The sequence below is a fragment of the Salvelinus alpinus genome, chromosome 37 (assembly GCF_045679555.1).
Source record: "Salvelinus alpinus chromosome 37, SLU_Salpinus.1, whole genome shotgun sequence".
Lineage (NCBI taxonomy): Eukaryota > Metazoa > Chordata > Actinopteri > Salmoniformes > Salmonidae > Salvelinus > Salvelinus alpinus.
Window position 1 is genome coordinate 17189625 of NC_092122.1, and position 15074 is coordinate 17204698.

Sequence of the window (15074 nt, forward strand, 5' to 3'; positions counted from 1 at the left end):
TATGTCGTTGTTACCCGTGTGCTGACGCTGTTCCTGTCTTGTTACCTGTCTGTTCCGCATGAAATGTTCAACTCCCCGTACCTGCTTCTCATCTCCAGCGTCGGTCCTTATAGGATAGCCATCCTGCTAACTGATTTAAGGTACAGTGATGTGTTAGAGGGTGTCGTGTCTTTGGCTATGCCGGATTATGTGATATGACATGCTATTCTATAAAATCCTTTCTCTGTAATTAATATTACCTGATTGAGCTAATCATGTAAATGTAATTAACTAGAAAGTCGGGGCACCACAAAATAATATTTATAGAGCAGTTATCTTCCGAATAAACTCTTAAAGACCTAGTAATATTTTACATCAATAGCAGTCAATATTAATCATCACCTTATATCAGTCTCATCTGAAAGTTGTAAATTCTTGGTTATCTTCATGAACCCTGGCTAACAAGTTGAATCAGCAATACTAAATTGGGTTAAATTATTTATTTACTAAATACCTGACTAATCACACAGAATTACATATACACATATACACAGGGTAGAGAGAAGAAAAAGGGGGGAAAGGTATTTATGTCTGTCATAAACCAACCCCCAGGCCAACGTCATGACAAAGGTTTGTGTTGGTTACTACTCTAACAGTATTGTAGTGTGTGCAGGAAAGATCTTGGAACATTCCAAAATATCACCATAGTTCAACAAAGGCTAGAAAGTGGCTGCAACAAGGTCTTTTCTAGTTTTGAAATGAAAAACAAGACTTATTCCTAAAGAAAAAGCCCAGCTTAAGTTTAAACTTTTTAGTGAGCTGTTGAATTTACCAAGTAATTAATGTTTATAACCAGCTTCATGATCTAACATGGTTGACGTGATTAAAAGTCATTTATGTTCATATTCTGCAAATACTATAAATATGAGTAGTGTCACGCCCTGACTGTAGAGAGCCTTTTTATTCTCTATTTTGGTTAGGTCGGGGTGTGACCAGGGTGGGTAGTCTAGGTTGTTTATTTCTATGTTGGCCTGGTATGGTTCCCAATCAGAGGCAGCTGTTTTTCGTTGTCTCTGATTGGGATCATATTTAGGCAGCCATTTCCCCACTGTGTTTTGTGGGATCTTGTTTGTGTAGTTGCCTGTGAGCACTTCATTTACGTCAAGTTTCGTTTGTTCTTTATTGTTTTTGTGCGTTTCATTCAATAAACATGTGGAACCCATATCACGCTGCACTTTGGTCTGAAGGTTATTACGGCGATCGTGACAAGTAGGCTATTCTGATCAGATCCATTCCTAAACAATATCTGTATGACATGTATAACTGACACCATATGACTAGTAACTCTAGTTATTTAAACACTTTATACTTGTTTGGTTCATAAATCTGCTTTGTAATGAGTCTCTCAAAATGAACAAATCAAAACGATACATCTTGACCAAACATCCACAGCATGATGGTAAACCCAGGGATTTCTTTCAGAACAGGGCAGAATGCTTCAGGAAACAGTGCTTCGACAGTGGAAGAGTAAGTCAGCTAGCAAGGCATTGTTGTCATTATATAACAGGTGGTGATAAGCAGAAATAATGGAGCACCATCTCTCATAGAAGTAGATGTGAGTTTCTCTTTCAAACGATCCCCTCGTACTCAGCTAAAGGCTAACGTTACCCAAAGCAAGCTAGCAAGATACTGATAGTGCAACCCTAAGTAACAGTGCAGATGAAGATGAAAAATTCAGGCCTACTGTACATCTTACTGTAGAAATTATTGTTGAAAACAAGTCTAGGTTGGAACTGTTGCTGTTAAAATACAAGTCATCTTTTTAATTCTAAATAAAATGATTTAACACATCACACAGATGTAGACCATAACACACACACAGCTGATAAGATAAATCAAGAGTAGTTCATATTTACATTAAAAAAAATGTAAACGATAGTTTGTTGGTGGTTTTTGACAGACTTTCTCTGCCCCTCTAACAGGCATTCAAAGGGAGCAGAGCTATCCTCAAAGCTTCATACCAGGTGAACCTAAATATAGCCACTGCAAAGAAGCCCCACAGTATAGCAGAGGAGCTCATCAAACCCTGCCTGAGGGATGTCTGTGTATCTGAGTGAGGAGGCAGCAAAAAAAGTGGACTCAGTCCCACTTTCCAATGACACAGTGGGCAAAAGAGTAAGATGTCAGTTGACATACAAGCATCTGTGATAGAAAAGAGGAAACGGCACAAGAAATTGTCTCTTCAATTAGATGAGTCAGTAGATGTGGCTGAAATTCCGCAGTTGATGGTATATGCAGGATGCGTATTTGATGATATTCAGGTGGAATTTATTTTCTGTGACCATCTATAAACAAGGGAAGATTACATTTTTAGGGTGGTATACACATTTGAAAGACTTACAAATTGACTGGGCAAATTGTGTTGGGATTTGGACTGATGGTGCAAGGTGCATGACTGGTTAATAGCTCATGTCTGCAGAGTGGTGCCCAATGTGAAACTGACACATTGTATTCTGCACAGGGAGTCTTTGGCAAGCAAAGCATTACAACCTAACCTAGGGTCTGTTTTCGACTCAGTCGTGAAGGTGGTGAATTTGATCAAGAGACCTCTTCAAACAAGGCTGTTCAGAGAGCTTTGCAAGGAGATGGGAGCAGACCATGAGCACCTGCTCTTACATTGTGTCCAAAGGGAGGGTCCTGGAGAGGCTGTGGGAACTGAGAGGAGGTTCTGGCCTATCTGGAGAAAGAGAACAGCGACCTTGCAGACATTGCTCTCCTGTGACAAACTGTGGTGGGCTAGGCTGGTTAACCTGGTTGACATTTTCAGAAGGTTCAATGAGCTAAACACAAGCCTCCAGGGCAAGGAATCAACCATTTTGGAGCTTGAAGATGGCATCAGAGGATTCACTGCACGCCTGGGATTGTGGCAGTCACAGCTGAAGGCTGGCGCATATGGCATGTTCCCTGTTCTGTCAGCTCACATGCAGGTGATAGATTCCCCCCTATGTGAAGCTGTGAAGAAGGACATGGCTGAGCACATGGCCAGCCTGCAGCAGAACTTTGACTGGTACTTTCCTAACCCACCGATCTCAAACTTCAATGGGTGAGGTATCCCTTTCAAGCAGTGTCCTCATCAGACCTAGGACTAAGTCTGCCAGAGATGGAGGCCTTAGTGACACTACAAGCACGCAATGGCAGCAAGATACTTTTTGAGGCAAACACTCTCACAGTTCTGGGTTGTTCATCTACAGCAAGAAGGGGTTTCCTGCCTGGCTGAGAAAGCAGTAGATGTTCTGATCCATTTTGGCACCACATACCTATGCGAGTCAGGGTTCTCAACTCTGGCATACTTAAAAAGCAAGTACAGAAACGGACTCAATGCTGAACATGACCTCAGGGTTGCACTGTTGAAAACTGAGCCCAGAATAGACCTGCTTGTTAAACTCTCCATTAGGAGTGTGTGTGCTGGTCTACATCTGTGATGTGATCAATCAGTTCATTCCAGTTCAGAATATAAATTAATTGTTGTATTTTAACAGCAACAGTTCCAACCTATACTTTTTTCTACAGTAAAATGTACAGTAGGCCTGAATTTTTTATCTGTACTGTTACTCAGGGTTGCACTATCAAACTGAGCCTGTGTGTTCTGTTAACAGGAGGTTGGTGGCACCTAAATTGGGGAGGACAGGCTCATGGTAATGGCCTTGGAATTGTATCAAATACATCATTCACATGGTTTCCAGGTGTTTGATGCCATTCCATTTGCTCCGTTCCAGACATTATTTTGAACCTTCCTCCTCAGCAGCCTCCTGTGGTTCTGTTATAAATCTGTGATGTGATCAGTCAGTTTATTCCAGTTCAGAATGAATGAAGTTATTGTATTTTAACAGCAACAGTTCCAACCTAGACAGTTATTAATGGGGAAAGATAAACATGAAAAGATATTATGAGTATTTCATTGTTTTTAGTTTTTTCTATATTGCATATGTTTTAGGTATAAGGGCAATGAAATGTACCGATATTTACATATAGTTGCATGTTTTCGTAAGCTTGGGTCCCAGGAAAACAGACTTTCTAATTTGAGTCCCAGGCAGATAAGTTGAAGAAGCCCTGTACTTGGGGATTCTCTCTACCACATGCAAATGCTTCCGTGGAGCTCAAAGGTGTAGCCATGAAGCCTATTTTGTCGGTTCACAATATCGGCCGTACGGATATGGAATGTGAGTGGAGGAAGCCAGCCGTGCCCAACCAGGTGCTTTCAGTGGAGGACCTGTACCCGGCCGAAGACTACAACCCTCTGTCCTGAGAGCCCACAGAGGAGGATCTTCAGTGGCTAAGAAACCGTCTCCGGGACAAGTTCAGTGGAATGGCATGTCTCCTTGAACCTGTCCCAGAACAACCACTACCCTTTCTGTCATCCTTGTCTGTACTAGACATTGTTAAAAAACTCGATATCGATATCTTGGACTCTCAACAATGTGATGATCACACCTTCCTTAAGCTACATTTGTTTTAAAAGTTGTCCACATATATTACAAGTATCAGAGATTCAAGATATTCATACTCTTCTCTACCGCTAACCTGCTGGGGACAGAGAACATCTGGTGACAGTACTGCTCTATTCTAGGACAAGCAGAACCACCCAGCCCTGTCTATGTAAATCTCAGTTTCACTCCCACAGCTACCAGTCTAGCAGTTGAACAGTTTCACTGACTGAAATTCTCTGTACTGGTCAGATTTGAGTGGACTGATTTGAATCTTTATGGTGGATTCAGGGAGGAAGACATAACAGATTTGCCACCATGCAATTAATGACAGATAAAATTGTTATTATACTTTATGTAGATACTGTATATAGCTCCTCCCACCAGTAGTGTACATGTGTCTGATGTTTGAGTCCTGCATCATGTCTCATTCACAGATCTAACAGTCACTAACCTGCTCATTAAAAATAGTGTGTATAAAGTTAGAAGATCACATCAATATTTGGTTGTGAGGTGCATATGGGAACTTGTTATACAGGGCTAAAATTAAGAAATGTTTATTTAATATCCCCCTTTTTGTACTTCTTATGGACTGTAATTGTGGAGTTATGACTGGTATTGTTTTTAAATCTTGATTTTTTTTAATGAACTTCCAGGTCATAACAAATATAACCAGTCACAACCACAGATCCTACTAAATTCCTATTATATTAAATAGTTATAATACGTCATTCTATGATCACAACCATGATGATGATGAATGTCATGATCTGAATGATTGCGTCCTAACTATATTGTCACATGGCACAGTTTACTTCATCTAGTGACCAGTGTTCCATGCCACTGTCTCTTCCCCCTCAGTACCTGCAGTAGGTCCCAGCTGTAGCAGTACAGTCAGTGTACAGTCTGACTGAGGGAGGTTTTTGTACGGCTCTGTATCACTGTGTGAACACCCTGACACTGTTGGGATAGTGGAAACTCTGACAGTAGTAATCTCCTGCATCTTCAGCCTGGACTCCACTGATGGTCAGAGTGAAGTCCTTATGAGATCCACTGAATCTAGATGGAATCCCAGACTGAAGTCTGTTTGAAGAGTGCATCAGGAGTTTAGGAGCTCCTCCAGGTCTGTTGGTACCAGGCCATACAGGTGTAATCTCCAGGACAACCATCTGCTACATTTGAACTGGTTTTACAGTTTATAACAGCTGGCTGTCCTGGGAGAACAACTTTCACTGCAGGAGTCTGAGTCACAGTGACGTGTCCTCTGGATTCTGAAACAGACATTTAAATACATTGTTATTGAACTGTGTCTGTCTACATTTTCATGAATCTGTCTGTTGCGGCAGAGGCAATTTAGATGTTATATTTAGATTTTTTTTATTTTTAAGATCATGATAGTCAATAGTTTTACCCTGAATTAAGAACATCAAAATCCACAAGAAACTCATGATCAAAGTCATTGTTGAAGTTCCGTTGTCATGAAGGACAGCTCTCTGTCTTGAAGTGTTAACTCACAGGGCTATAAACACTCCCAGAGCACTGAAGCGTGTGCTGCCAATGCAAAGTGTTCAATGTAAATAGTCTTCCTGGTAAGGATGATACTAATTATACAGATTATGTTATCATATTTGCAATACCTAATAACGTAAATATATAATCTGCGTTCTTCAATGGATTTACTCATAACCCAGGACTATCAGTCCCTATTGTATTATACTAGTTACTTCAGTACTACCAGTACATAATCTATTATACTAGTTACTTCAGTACTACCAGTACATAATGTACAGTCGTGGCCAAAAGTATAGAGAATGACAGAAATATACATTTTTACAAAGGCTGCTGCTTCAGTGTCTTTAGATATTTTTGTCAGATGTTACTATGCAATACTGAAGTATATTTACAAGCATTTCATAAGTCAAAGGCTTTTATTGACAATTACATGAAGTTGATGCAAAGAGTCAATTTTTGCAGTGTTGACCCTTTTTCAAGACCTCTGCAATCCGCCCTGGCATGCTGTCAATTAACTTCTGGGCCACATCCTGACTGATGGCAGCCCATTCGTGCATAATCAATGCTTGGAGTTTGTCAGAATGTGTGGGTTTTTGTTTGTCCACCTCTTGAGGATTGACCACAAGTTCTCAATGGGATTAAGGTCTGGGGAGTTTCCTGGCCATGGACCCAAAATATTTATGTTTTGTTCCCCGAGCCATTTAGTTATCACTTTTGCCTTATGGCAAGGTGCTCCATCATGCTGGAAAAGGCATTGTTCGTCACCAAACTGTTCCTGGATGGTTGGGAGAAGTTGCACTCGGAGGATGTGTTGGTACCATTCTTTGTTCATGGCTGTGTTCTTAGGCCAATTTGTGAGTGAGCCCACTCCCTTGGCTGAGAAGCAACCCCACACATGAATGGTCTTAGGATGCTTTACTGTTGGCATGACACAGGACTGATGGTAGCGCTCACCTTGTCTTCTGCGGACAAGCTTTTTTCCGGATGCCCCAAACAATCAGAAAGGGGATTCATCAGAGAAAATGACTTTACACCAGTCCTCAGCAGTCCAATCCCTGTACCGTTTGCAGAATATCAGTCTGTCCCTAATGTTTTTCCTGGAGAGAAGTGGCTTCTTTGCTGCCCTTCTTGACACCTGGCCATCCTCAAAGTCTTTGTCTCACTGTTTGTGCAGATGCACTCACACCTGCCTGCTGCCATTCCTGAGCAAGCTCTGTACTGGTGGTGCCCCGATCCTGCAGCTGAATCAACTTTAGGAGACGGTCCTGGCGCTTGCTGGACTTTCTTAGGCGCCCTGAAGCCTTCGTCACAACAATTGAACCGCTCTCCTTGAAGTTCTTGATGATCCGATAAATGGTTGATTTAGGTGCAATCTTACTGGCAGCAATATCCTTGCCCTTTTTGTGCAAAGCAATGATGACGGCACGTGTTTCCTTGCAGGTAACCATTGTTGAGAGGAAGAACAATGATTCCAAACACCACCCTCATTTTGAAGCTTCCAGTCTGTTATTCGAACTCAATCAGCATGACCGACTGATCTCCAGCCTTGTCCTCGTCAACACTCACACCTGTGTTAACGAGAGAATCACTGACATGATGTCAGCTGGTCCTTTTGTGGCAGGGCTGAAATGCAGTGGAAATGTTTTTTTGGGATTCAGTTCATTTGCATGGCAAAGAGGGACTTTGCAATTAATTGCAATTAATCTAATCACTCTTCATAACATTCTGGAGTATATGTGAATTGCCATCATACAAACTGAGGCAGCAGACTTTGTGAAAATTAATATTTGTGTCATTCTCAACTTTTGGTCACAACTGTATTATACAAGTACTTTAGGACTATCAGTCCCTATTGTATTATACTTGCACTTCAGTACTGTCAGGGTGGTACTGAGAGTGCACTGTGTGTGAAGGTGCTCACTCTTGTGTGAAGGAGGTTTTTGTACAGAGACTTCACCAGAATAAATCACTGTGGTACACTTTTGGAAGCGGCACAAAACTGGTGTTGAAAAGTAAGTACATTTTTGTCTTTCTCTCATAAAACTAAATGTAATCATGCTATTGAACAACGTTATGAGATGTTATCATCTTCTCCAGAGGAAAGACTTCTAGGCTATATCTTTTTAGAGATTTCTGTGGACAGATTGGATGATTTTTAGAGGGCAGAGTCAACGAAGTGAGAATTATTATTTGGTAATAAAACCGTAAGTATTCTAACATAAAAAGGGCACATTTGATATACAGTAGTGCATGTCAGCTCATTGTTCGTTCAAGATGTAGCAACTACTATTTATATAATATAAGCAAAACTTTGTATTGTATTCATAGTAGATGTTAACACTGACATGGTTTCAAGGGGAACCACCTCTATAGATTTGAATAGTATTTTGAGGTAATTTGGGGCTTGTATCTCAGTAGATTTGACATATATTGATAGTTCATGTCTTATCTAAAATTGTGAATATTAAATGATACTGTACCCAGACTATATGAAAGTGATTTTTAGTCTGGGACTAGGCTGCATCTGTTTCCAGGAAACCCCCACCTAGTGTTTTATTGCTCTTGGTGTGCTAAACTGTAGAGCATTTATCTGATGGATTGTTTATCTAAAAATACATCCAGAGTTCTTTTGCCATTATCTTCATAGATTCAGTGTTTCAGTGTTGTTGGTTGTTCTCTGTACTGTAGCCAGTTGTTCATCCTGTGTGTATTGTTGCTCTGAAATGGTTTTGTAAACTGATAACAGTTTCTCCTCTGATAATGTTATAGAGTAGTAGTAACTGACCCTCTCCTCTCCTAATGTTATAGTAGTAGTAACTGACCCTCTCCTAATGTTATAGAGTAGTAGTAGTAGTAACTGACCCTCTCCTAATATTATAGAGTAGTAGTGGTAGCTCACCCTCTCCTCTCTCCTCTTTTCCAGCTGGTCCCTCTGTCAGGCCCACAGTGTCTCTGCTCCCCCCGTCCTCTGAGCAGCTCTCCGGGGGCTCGGCCACACTGGCCTGCCTGCTGAGAGCTACTCCCCCCAGGGGGCGATGGTGAGCTGGGAGGTGGACGGGGCGGAGGTGAAGGAGGGGGTCCTGACCACCACAGAAGAAGAGAAGGGCGGCCGCTACAGCCGCAGCAGCACCCTGACCCTGAGCAAGGCACGCTGGGAAGAGGGAGAGGTGTACACCTGCAGGGTCGCCCACGACGACACCAGTGACTCGGCCGCCTTCCGGAAAAGTCACTGTAGTGTCTAGAAGCCATTGTAGGGGGCTAGAGAGTCTCCACATGGTGCAAGTGAAGGAAACATGAGTGTTTTAGAGCTGAAGGTTACAGTATAATAGTGAATAATATCAGTAGTGCTGTGTGATAAACTATTTTGAGATTTAGTTGTACATGTCGTCTTGCCTCTGAGTTCAAATAAAGCTTGTTTTGATTCAGAAATAACCGCAAGAGTTCATTTAATCATGATTCCAATGATCTCTATCTCATGAATAGGCAGCACATTTCATACTAATTTATATCAATCAGCTTCATAATTTAGCATTGTAGCATATAGCTACTCATGTTTTCAAACAGAATTAAAAGGGCATCTGATCCAACAAATACTCTGCATTAATTTCTACAACTGAATGATCCTGTTAAACTGTAGCATCAATAGCAGTGATAATGATTAGTGATATTTGATAATAAACCTCTAAGATCTGCTCTCAGAATTCACACTGCTAAATAGTTATTTTCATAACATATGTATATTTACAATGTTTATTAAATTAGATGTTTTAGCAATGGTTTTCAACAATGTGTATTCTACACTTCATTATATTTCCCCTGGTCTTCTCTACCTCCAACACTCTGGGGACAGGGTGAACATCTCGTGACAGTGTTGCTCTATTCTGGGACAAGCAGAACCACCCAGCCCTGTCTATGTAAATCTCAGTTTCACTTCCACAGCTACCACACTAGCAGTTGAACAGTTTCACTGACTGAAATACCCTGGACTGGGCCAGATTTGAGGGATTGGCTGGTTTTCATAACCTCTATGGTGGATGCAGGAAGTGAAACATAACATATATGCCATAATGTAATTAATAACAGATAAAATGAGTATTATACTTTATGTAGATAGTGTAGTGTATATGTGTGTCATGGTTCAGTCCAGCATCAGGTGTCAATCACAGGTCTAGCAGTCAGTAACCTACTCAGGACAAAAAGTTTACACTTTGCCGTGGATTAATACTTCCATTTACATCAGACATTTGATATGTTGAACTTGTTCTGGGGGGCTGAAGTGGTTATAACCTTGAATTAATGAAGAGGTCAAAACACCTTTGGATTGGCTTCTCATGTGGACTGGTAATGGCTCACATTTGACCTGTGTACCTACATTGTCCAGCAGACAAATGACAACTATCGTCTACACATGACTGTATCTTGTTGACTGTACCTAAGGCCCGTACAGAGCTAAAAGTGTTCCAGTTCTCTGGCTCTTTCACTTGGAAGGAGCTAAAAAGGGACATGAGATTGCAGGAGCTCGTCTCTTTGACTGACTACTGTAGCTATGGTAAAAACTATGGTGGACAATGAAGTGGGGGGTTGTCAATGTTTTAACCCCTAAATGCACCACATCTCCCCAAATAATTATTTTCTTCTCAATTTGTAAATTGATGTTTTTAATCTGTAGTGCTTTGTGTTTTATGTTGTAATTGTGTGTAAACTTTGTGTGCTGCTATTTTGACCAGGTCTCTCGTAAAATATATGTTTAATCTCAGAGACTAACCTGAATAAAGGTAAAATTAAATAAAACATGGGTTTCAAAACATCTAACTTTATAAGTGAACTTTCAGGTCATGACAAACATAACTAGTCACAACCTTGATAACGATGATGATGGGGAACATGTGATCTGAATGATGCTTTCTAAACATATTCAAAGTTGACCTCCTCTACTGATCAGTGTTCCATGTCACTGTCTCTTCCCCTCAGCACCTGCAGTAGGTCCCAGCTGTAGCAGTACAGTCACTGTGCAGTCTGACTGAGGGAGGTTTTTGTACGGCTCTATATCACTGTGTGAACACTGGACCACTGTGGTAACTCTGACAGTAGTAATCTCCTGCATCTTCAGCCTGGACTCCACTGATGGTCAGAGTGAAGTCACTCCCAGATCCACCGCCACTGAATCTAGATGGAGTCCCAGAATGGAGTGTGTTCCCTGGGAGCATCATTAGTTTGGGTTTTTCTCCTGGTTTCTGTTGGTACCAGGATAGACAGTCTTGGTTCCATGACTGACCATTGTAACAATTACTATACACATTACTGCTGGCTTTACAGTTCAGAGAGACTTTCTGTCCTGGGAGAACAGTTTTCACTGCAGGAGTCTGGGTCACAGTGACCTGTCCTCTGGATTCTGAAACAGAGAAAACAAGTAATTGTACATTTCCTGGAATTAAAGACACAATCTCAGTCTTTCAGTTCACTCAAATTGTTTACTTTTCATTGTACAAACACAACTCTTATTGTTTTGTACCTTCGATGTAGAAAGCAAGTGTCCAGATGAAGATGGTGATAAAAGTCATGGTTGTTGTGGGCTCTGTTGTCATGAAGAACAGCTCTCAGTCATGAAGTGTTAAACTCACAAGGCTATAAATGCTCTAAGAGCAGAAGGACAGATGCATTATGCAAATGAATGTTTCAAATCTATTTTAGTTTCCAAGTAGGCTCCCATTGGAATATATTTTGTCCTGCATGAGCTTTCTTTTATAATAACTAGGTGGTGCTTATATTTGTCCTATTTCACACGTGTGAATTAATAATGTTTATTTTTTAAATATCCCAACTCCCCCCGAGACAGCCTCGGAGAGGGGGGTCACGGCCAGGATCTGCCATTATCAACTGCGACCCTGGAGCAATTAGGGTTAAGTGCCTTGCTAAAGGAAACATCGACAGGTGTTTCACCTTGTCGGCCTGGGGATTTGAACTAGCAACCTTTCGTTTACTGGCCCAACACGCTAACCGCTAGCTACATGCCGCCCCTTTAATAACATCAAACAGTAACTGTTTACTCAGATCACTAATGTATGGTACATTTAATGTCACACCACCATTATATTTTGATTCTGATGATGATCAGATATGAACTCTCTGTTCACTCATGCTTGGTCTCTCATATAAGTTCCTCTAATCAGTTAGTGAACACTTCTCTAAACTAAAGCTGGTAGGATTCCTCTGGTAGTGTTGTCTGTCCTCTGTGACTTTACCACCACTGTTAAATCTGAGATCAACATGTTTAATAAAGGAATATACAACATGGATCACTATCACTACTGCTGCTGCTGTTGTCTTTCATATGGACAATATGGAGGAATACTAGCAACACTGATCTAATGCTGGACTGTACCTACAGACTAGGAGAACACCTGATACACAGAGGAAGGAAAAAAGACTCATATCTGGATTTAAGATACAATTCATATTTGTATTATCTAGAAACAGCTAATATGAAGTGTTTGTTCTACCTGGAAGATGTTAAAGCACATTTGTGTTGATTCTGATTCTGTATGAGTGATCTTCACTGTAACAGCTGCAGCAACACAACACAGAGAGGTTTTTGTACCAGCAGTAATAGGGATTGTATCACTGTGGTGGACTTTTGGTAGCGGCACCAGACTTGATGTTGGAAGTAAGTAAACACAAAATTAACAGTTTTATTCACCTTTTGATGTCGGGTTTCAATTTCTCTATACATTTTGCCTTGCCTTGATTTTTCAAATTAACTTTTTTAGATGATTTAAACAAAATACACAAGTCCTACACATACTATGGCCAATATGAATGTTATTACGTCTAATCAAATTTGACCTGCCTTTAAACTATAAAAGTCATTACCCTACATTTTAGATTAGTTGTATGAAAAAACATACTGCACCTACAGTAGTAGGAAATGTACTAGAAAAAGTCAGGTTTGGTCAATGTTAAGGAAATCAAAATGAAAAACACTTTATTTCTAATTGAGTAGATTAAATCATTTCTGAAAAGTATTCATACTATATCAGAGTTAATTATTTGAACCACAGTCTAAAGAAATTAAGCTGGCCAAATGTGCAGGAGGTTTTTGTATGAGCAGTAACAGGGATTGTATCACTGTGGTACACTTTTGGTAGCGGCACCAGACTTGAGGTTGGAAGTAAGTAACACGCTCTTTGATATTTCTTTCAGATTATTTTTGGGGGTATTTTACGTTGTGAAATTCTGTCTCTATGAAAATATTGCTTTTTTACATATTTTACTTCCTAAAAAAAAATAGTTTTTTCTATTACTTTTGACTAAGCCTTCTTTCAAATTAAATGTTATTTAACCAATATGTTCAAATGAAGGTGTTTATTTAAATGTGTGGTTTGATGGATTGCAGAGGATAGTTCTAGTATGATAACTATTTAATAATATGGAATATAGTTGTTGCATTGTGTATTACTGTTTGTGTGAGAGTTTAAAATATATATTTTTATTATCTTTAACTCAAATATTTTGGTTAAATGTGGCTTTTGACTGAGCCTTCTTTCAAATAAATATTTATTGAATCAAAATGATAAGTTGTAGGTTTATTTGTATGTCTGATTTGTATAATTGCAGAATATCACTCCTAACTCTGGTATAATAACTAATAGTATTGTATATAGTATTCATCATTGCTGCATTGTGTTCATGGTAGACTTCACTGTTAGTGTGAAGACAAAGGGTCTCAGTTATGGTTGTAACTGACTTCATAATCTAACATGGATGATATGTGATGAAAATACTATGAATATGACTAGGCTATTCTGATCAGATCCAATACTAAACAATATCTGAATGACATGTATAACAGACACCATATGACTAGTAACTCTAGTTATTTAAACACTTTATACCTGTTTGGTTCATAAATCTGCTCTGTATCATATTACTTTAGTGTTTTCTCCACATCTTTTAAACTATCTGACTTCTACATTCATATTTAGAGGGCATTTTCAGTTGACTTTATTTTGATGTGTACTTTGCTGAAGATAATATTTTACTGTAGCTGTACTTGATGGAGTTACTTAGTTGATGTGTTCTGTTTGTTCCAGGTAACAGTGCCCCCACCCTCACCGTCCTGCCCCCCTCTAGTGAGGAGCTGTCCAGTACCACAACAGCCACACTGACATGTCTGGCCAACAAGGGCTTCCCCTCAGACTGGACCATGAACTGGAAAGTGGACGGGACCAGCAAGACGCAGGAGGCCAGTTCTAGGGTCCTGGAGAAGGACGGCCTGTACAGCTGGAGCAGCACCCTGACTCTCACTGGCCAGGAGTGGACCAAGGCAGGAGAGGTGACCTGTGAAGCCCAGCAGAAATCCCAGAGTCCAGTCACCAAGACCCTGAGGAAGGCTGACTGTTCTGGGTAGGACCCCTCAGTCACACACCCCTGTGGAGAGAGGCTGCTGGTTCCTCTGCTTTGACTCTGTTCTGAGATCAGATGTTCTGTCTTATTGATCACTGACATGTAGACTAACAGAGGGCTTTGCTTGAGTTCATGTGTCAATCCTCTCTGTAGACTGAGGTTGTATCAGTGTTAGATGTGATGTGTTCTGTTTTATTACTATTAGATACTGTAGGAATGTTTATTTTGATGCTTTGATAAATAGATGAAAATAAAGATTTCCCTTTGGAACAAATATTTTTGTCTCTTTTAATAATTAGACATTTGTTTTAAATGTTGTTGAATGGTATAGACATATATTAATAAAGCCTGATTCACAGTTTCTTTGAAAACTATCAGACCTAAATGTCATTGCTTAGTTATTTATGTTCTCACTTGAAACCACATCTTCAACCAGCAGATAAAATCAAATCAAATGTTAGTCACATGCGCCAAATACAACAGATGTAGACCTACAGAGAAATGCTTAAGTACGAGCCCCTAACGAACAATGCAGTTTAAAAAAAATACAGATAAGAATAAGAAATAAAAGCAACAAGTATTTAAAGAGTAGGAGTAAAATAACAGTAGCGAGACTATATACAGGGGGGTACCGATACAGAGTCAATGTGCGGGCACCAGTTAGTTGAGGTAGTATGTACATGTAGGTAGAGTTAT

General features: G+C 40.1%; 1 long non-coding RNA gene and 2 gene segments (V, D, J or C); 2 read left to right on the forward strand and 1 right to left on the reverse strand.

Annotated features, from left to right (window-relative positions):
- The first annotated feature begins 7514 nt into the window (after positions 1-7514).
- Positions 7515-9404, forward strand: LOC139565952 (uncharacterized). Its single transcript, XR_011673014.1, has 2 exons — positions 7515-7987; positions 8899-9404. It is a non-coding gene; the product is annotated as an uncharacterized lncRNA (long non-coding RNA).
- A 1619-nt stretch (positions 9405-11023) lies between these two features.
- Positions 11024-11536, reverse strand: LOC139565723 (immunoglobulin kappa variable 3-15-like). The segment is given in 2 exon segments: positions 11024-11367; positions 11488-11536. Coding segments are annotated over 2 exon segments (393 nt in total).
- Positions 11537-12033: 497 nt separating this feature from the next.
- LOC139565724 (Ig kappa-b4 chain C region-like) lies at positions 12034-14652 on the forward strand. The segment is given in 3 exon segments: positions 12034-12040; positions 12523-12639; positions 14066-14652. Coding segments are annotated over 3 exon segments (441 nt in total).
- The last annotated feature ends 422 nt before the right edge of the window (positions 14653-15074 follow it).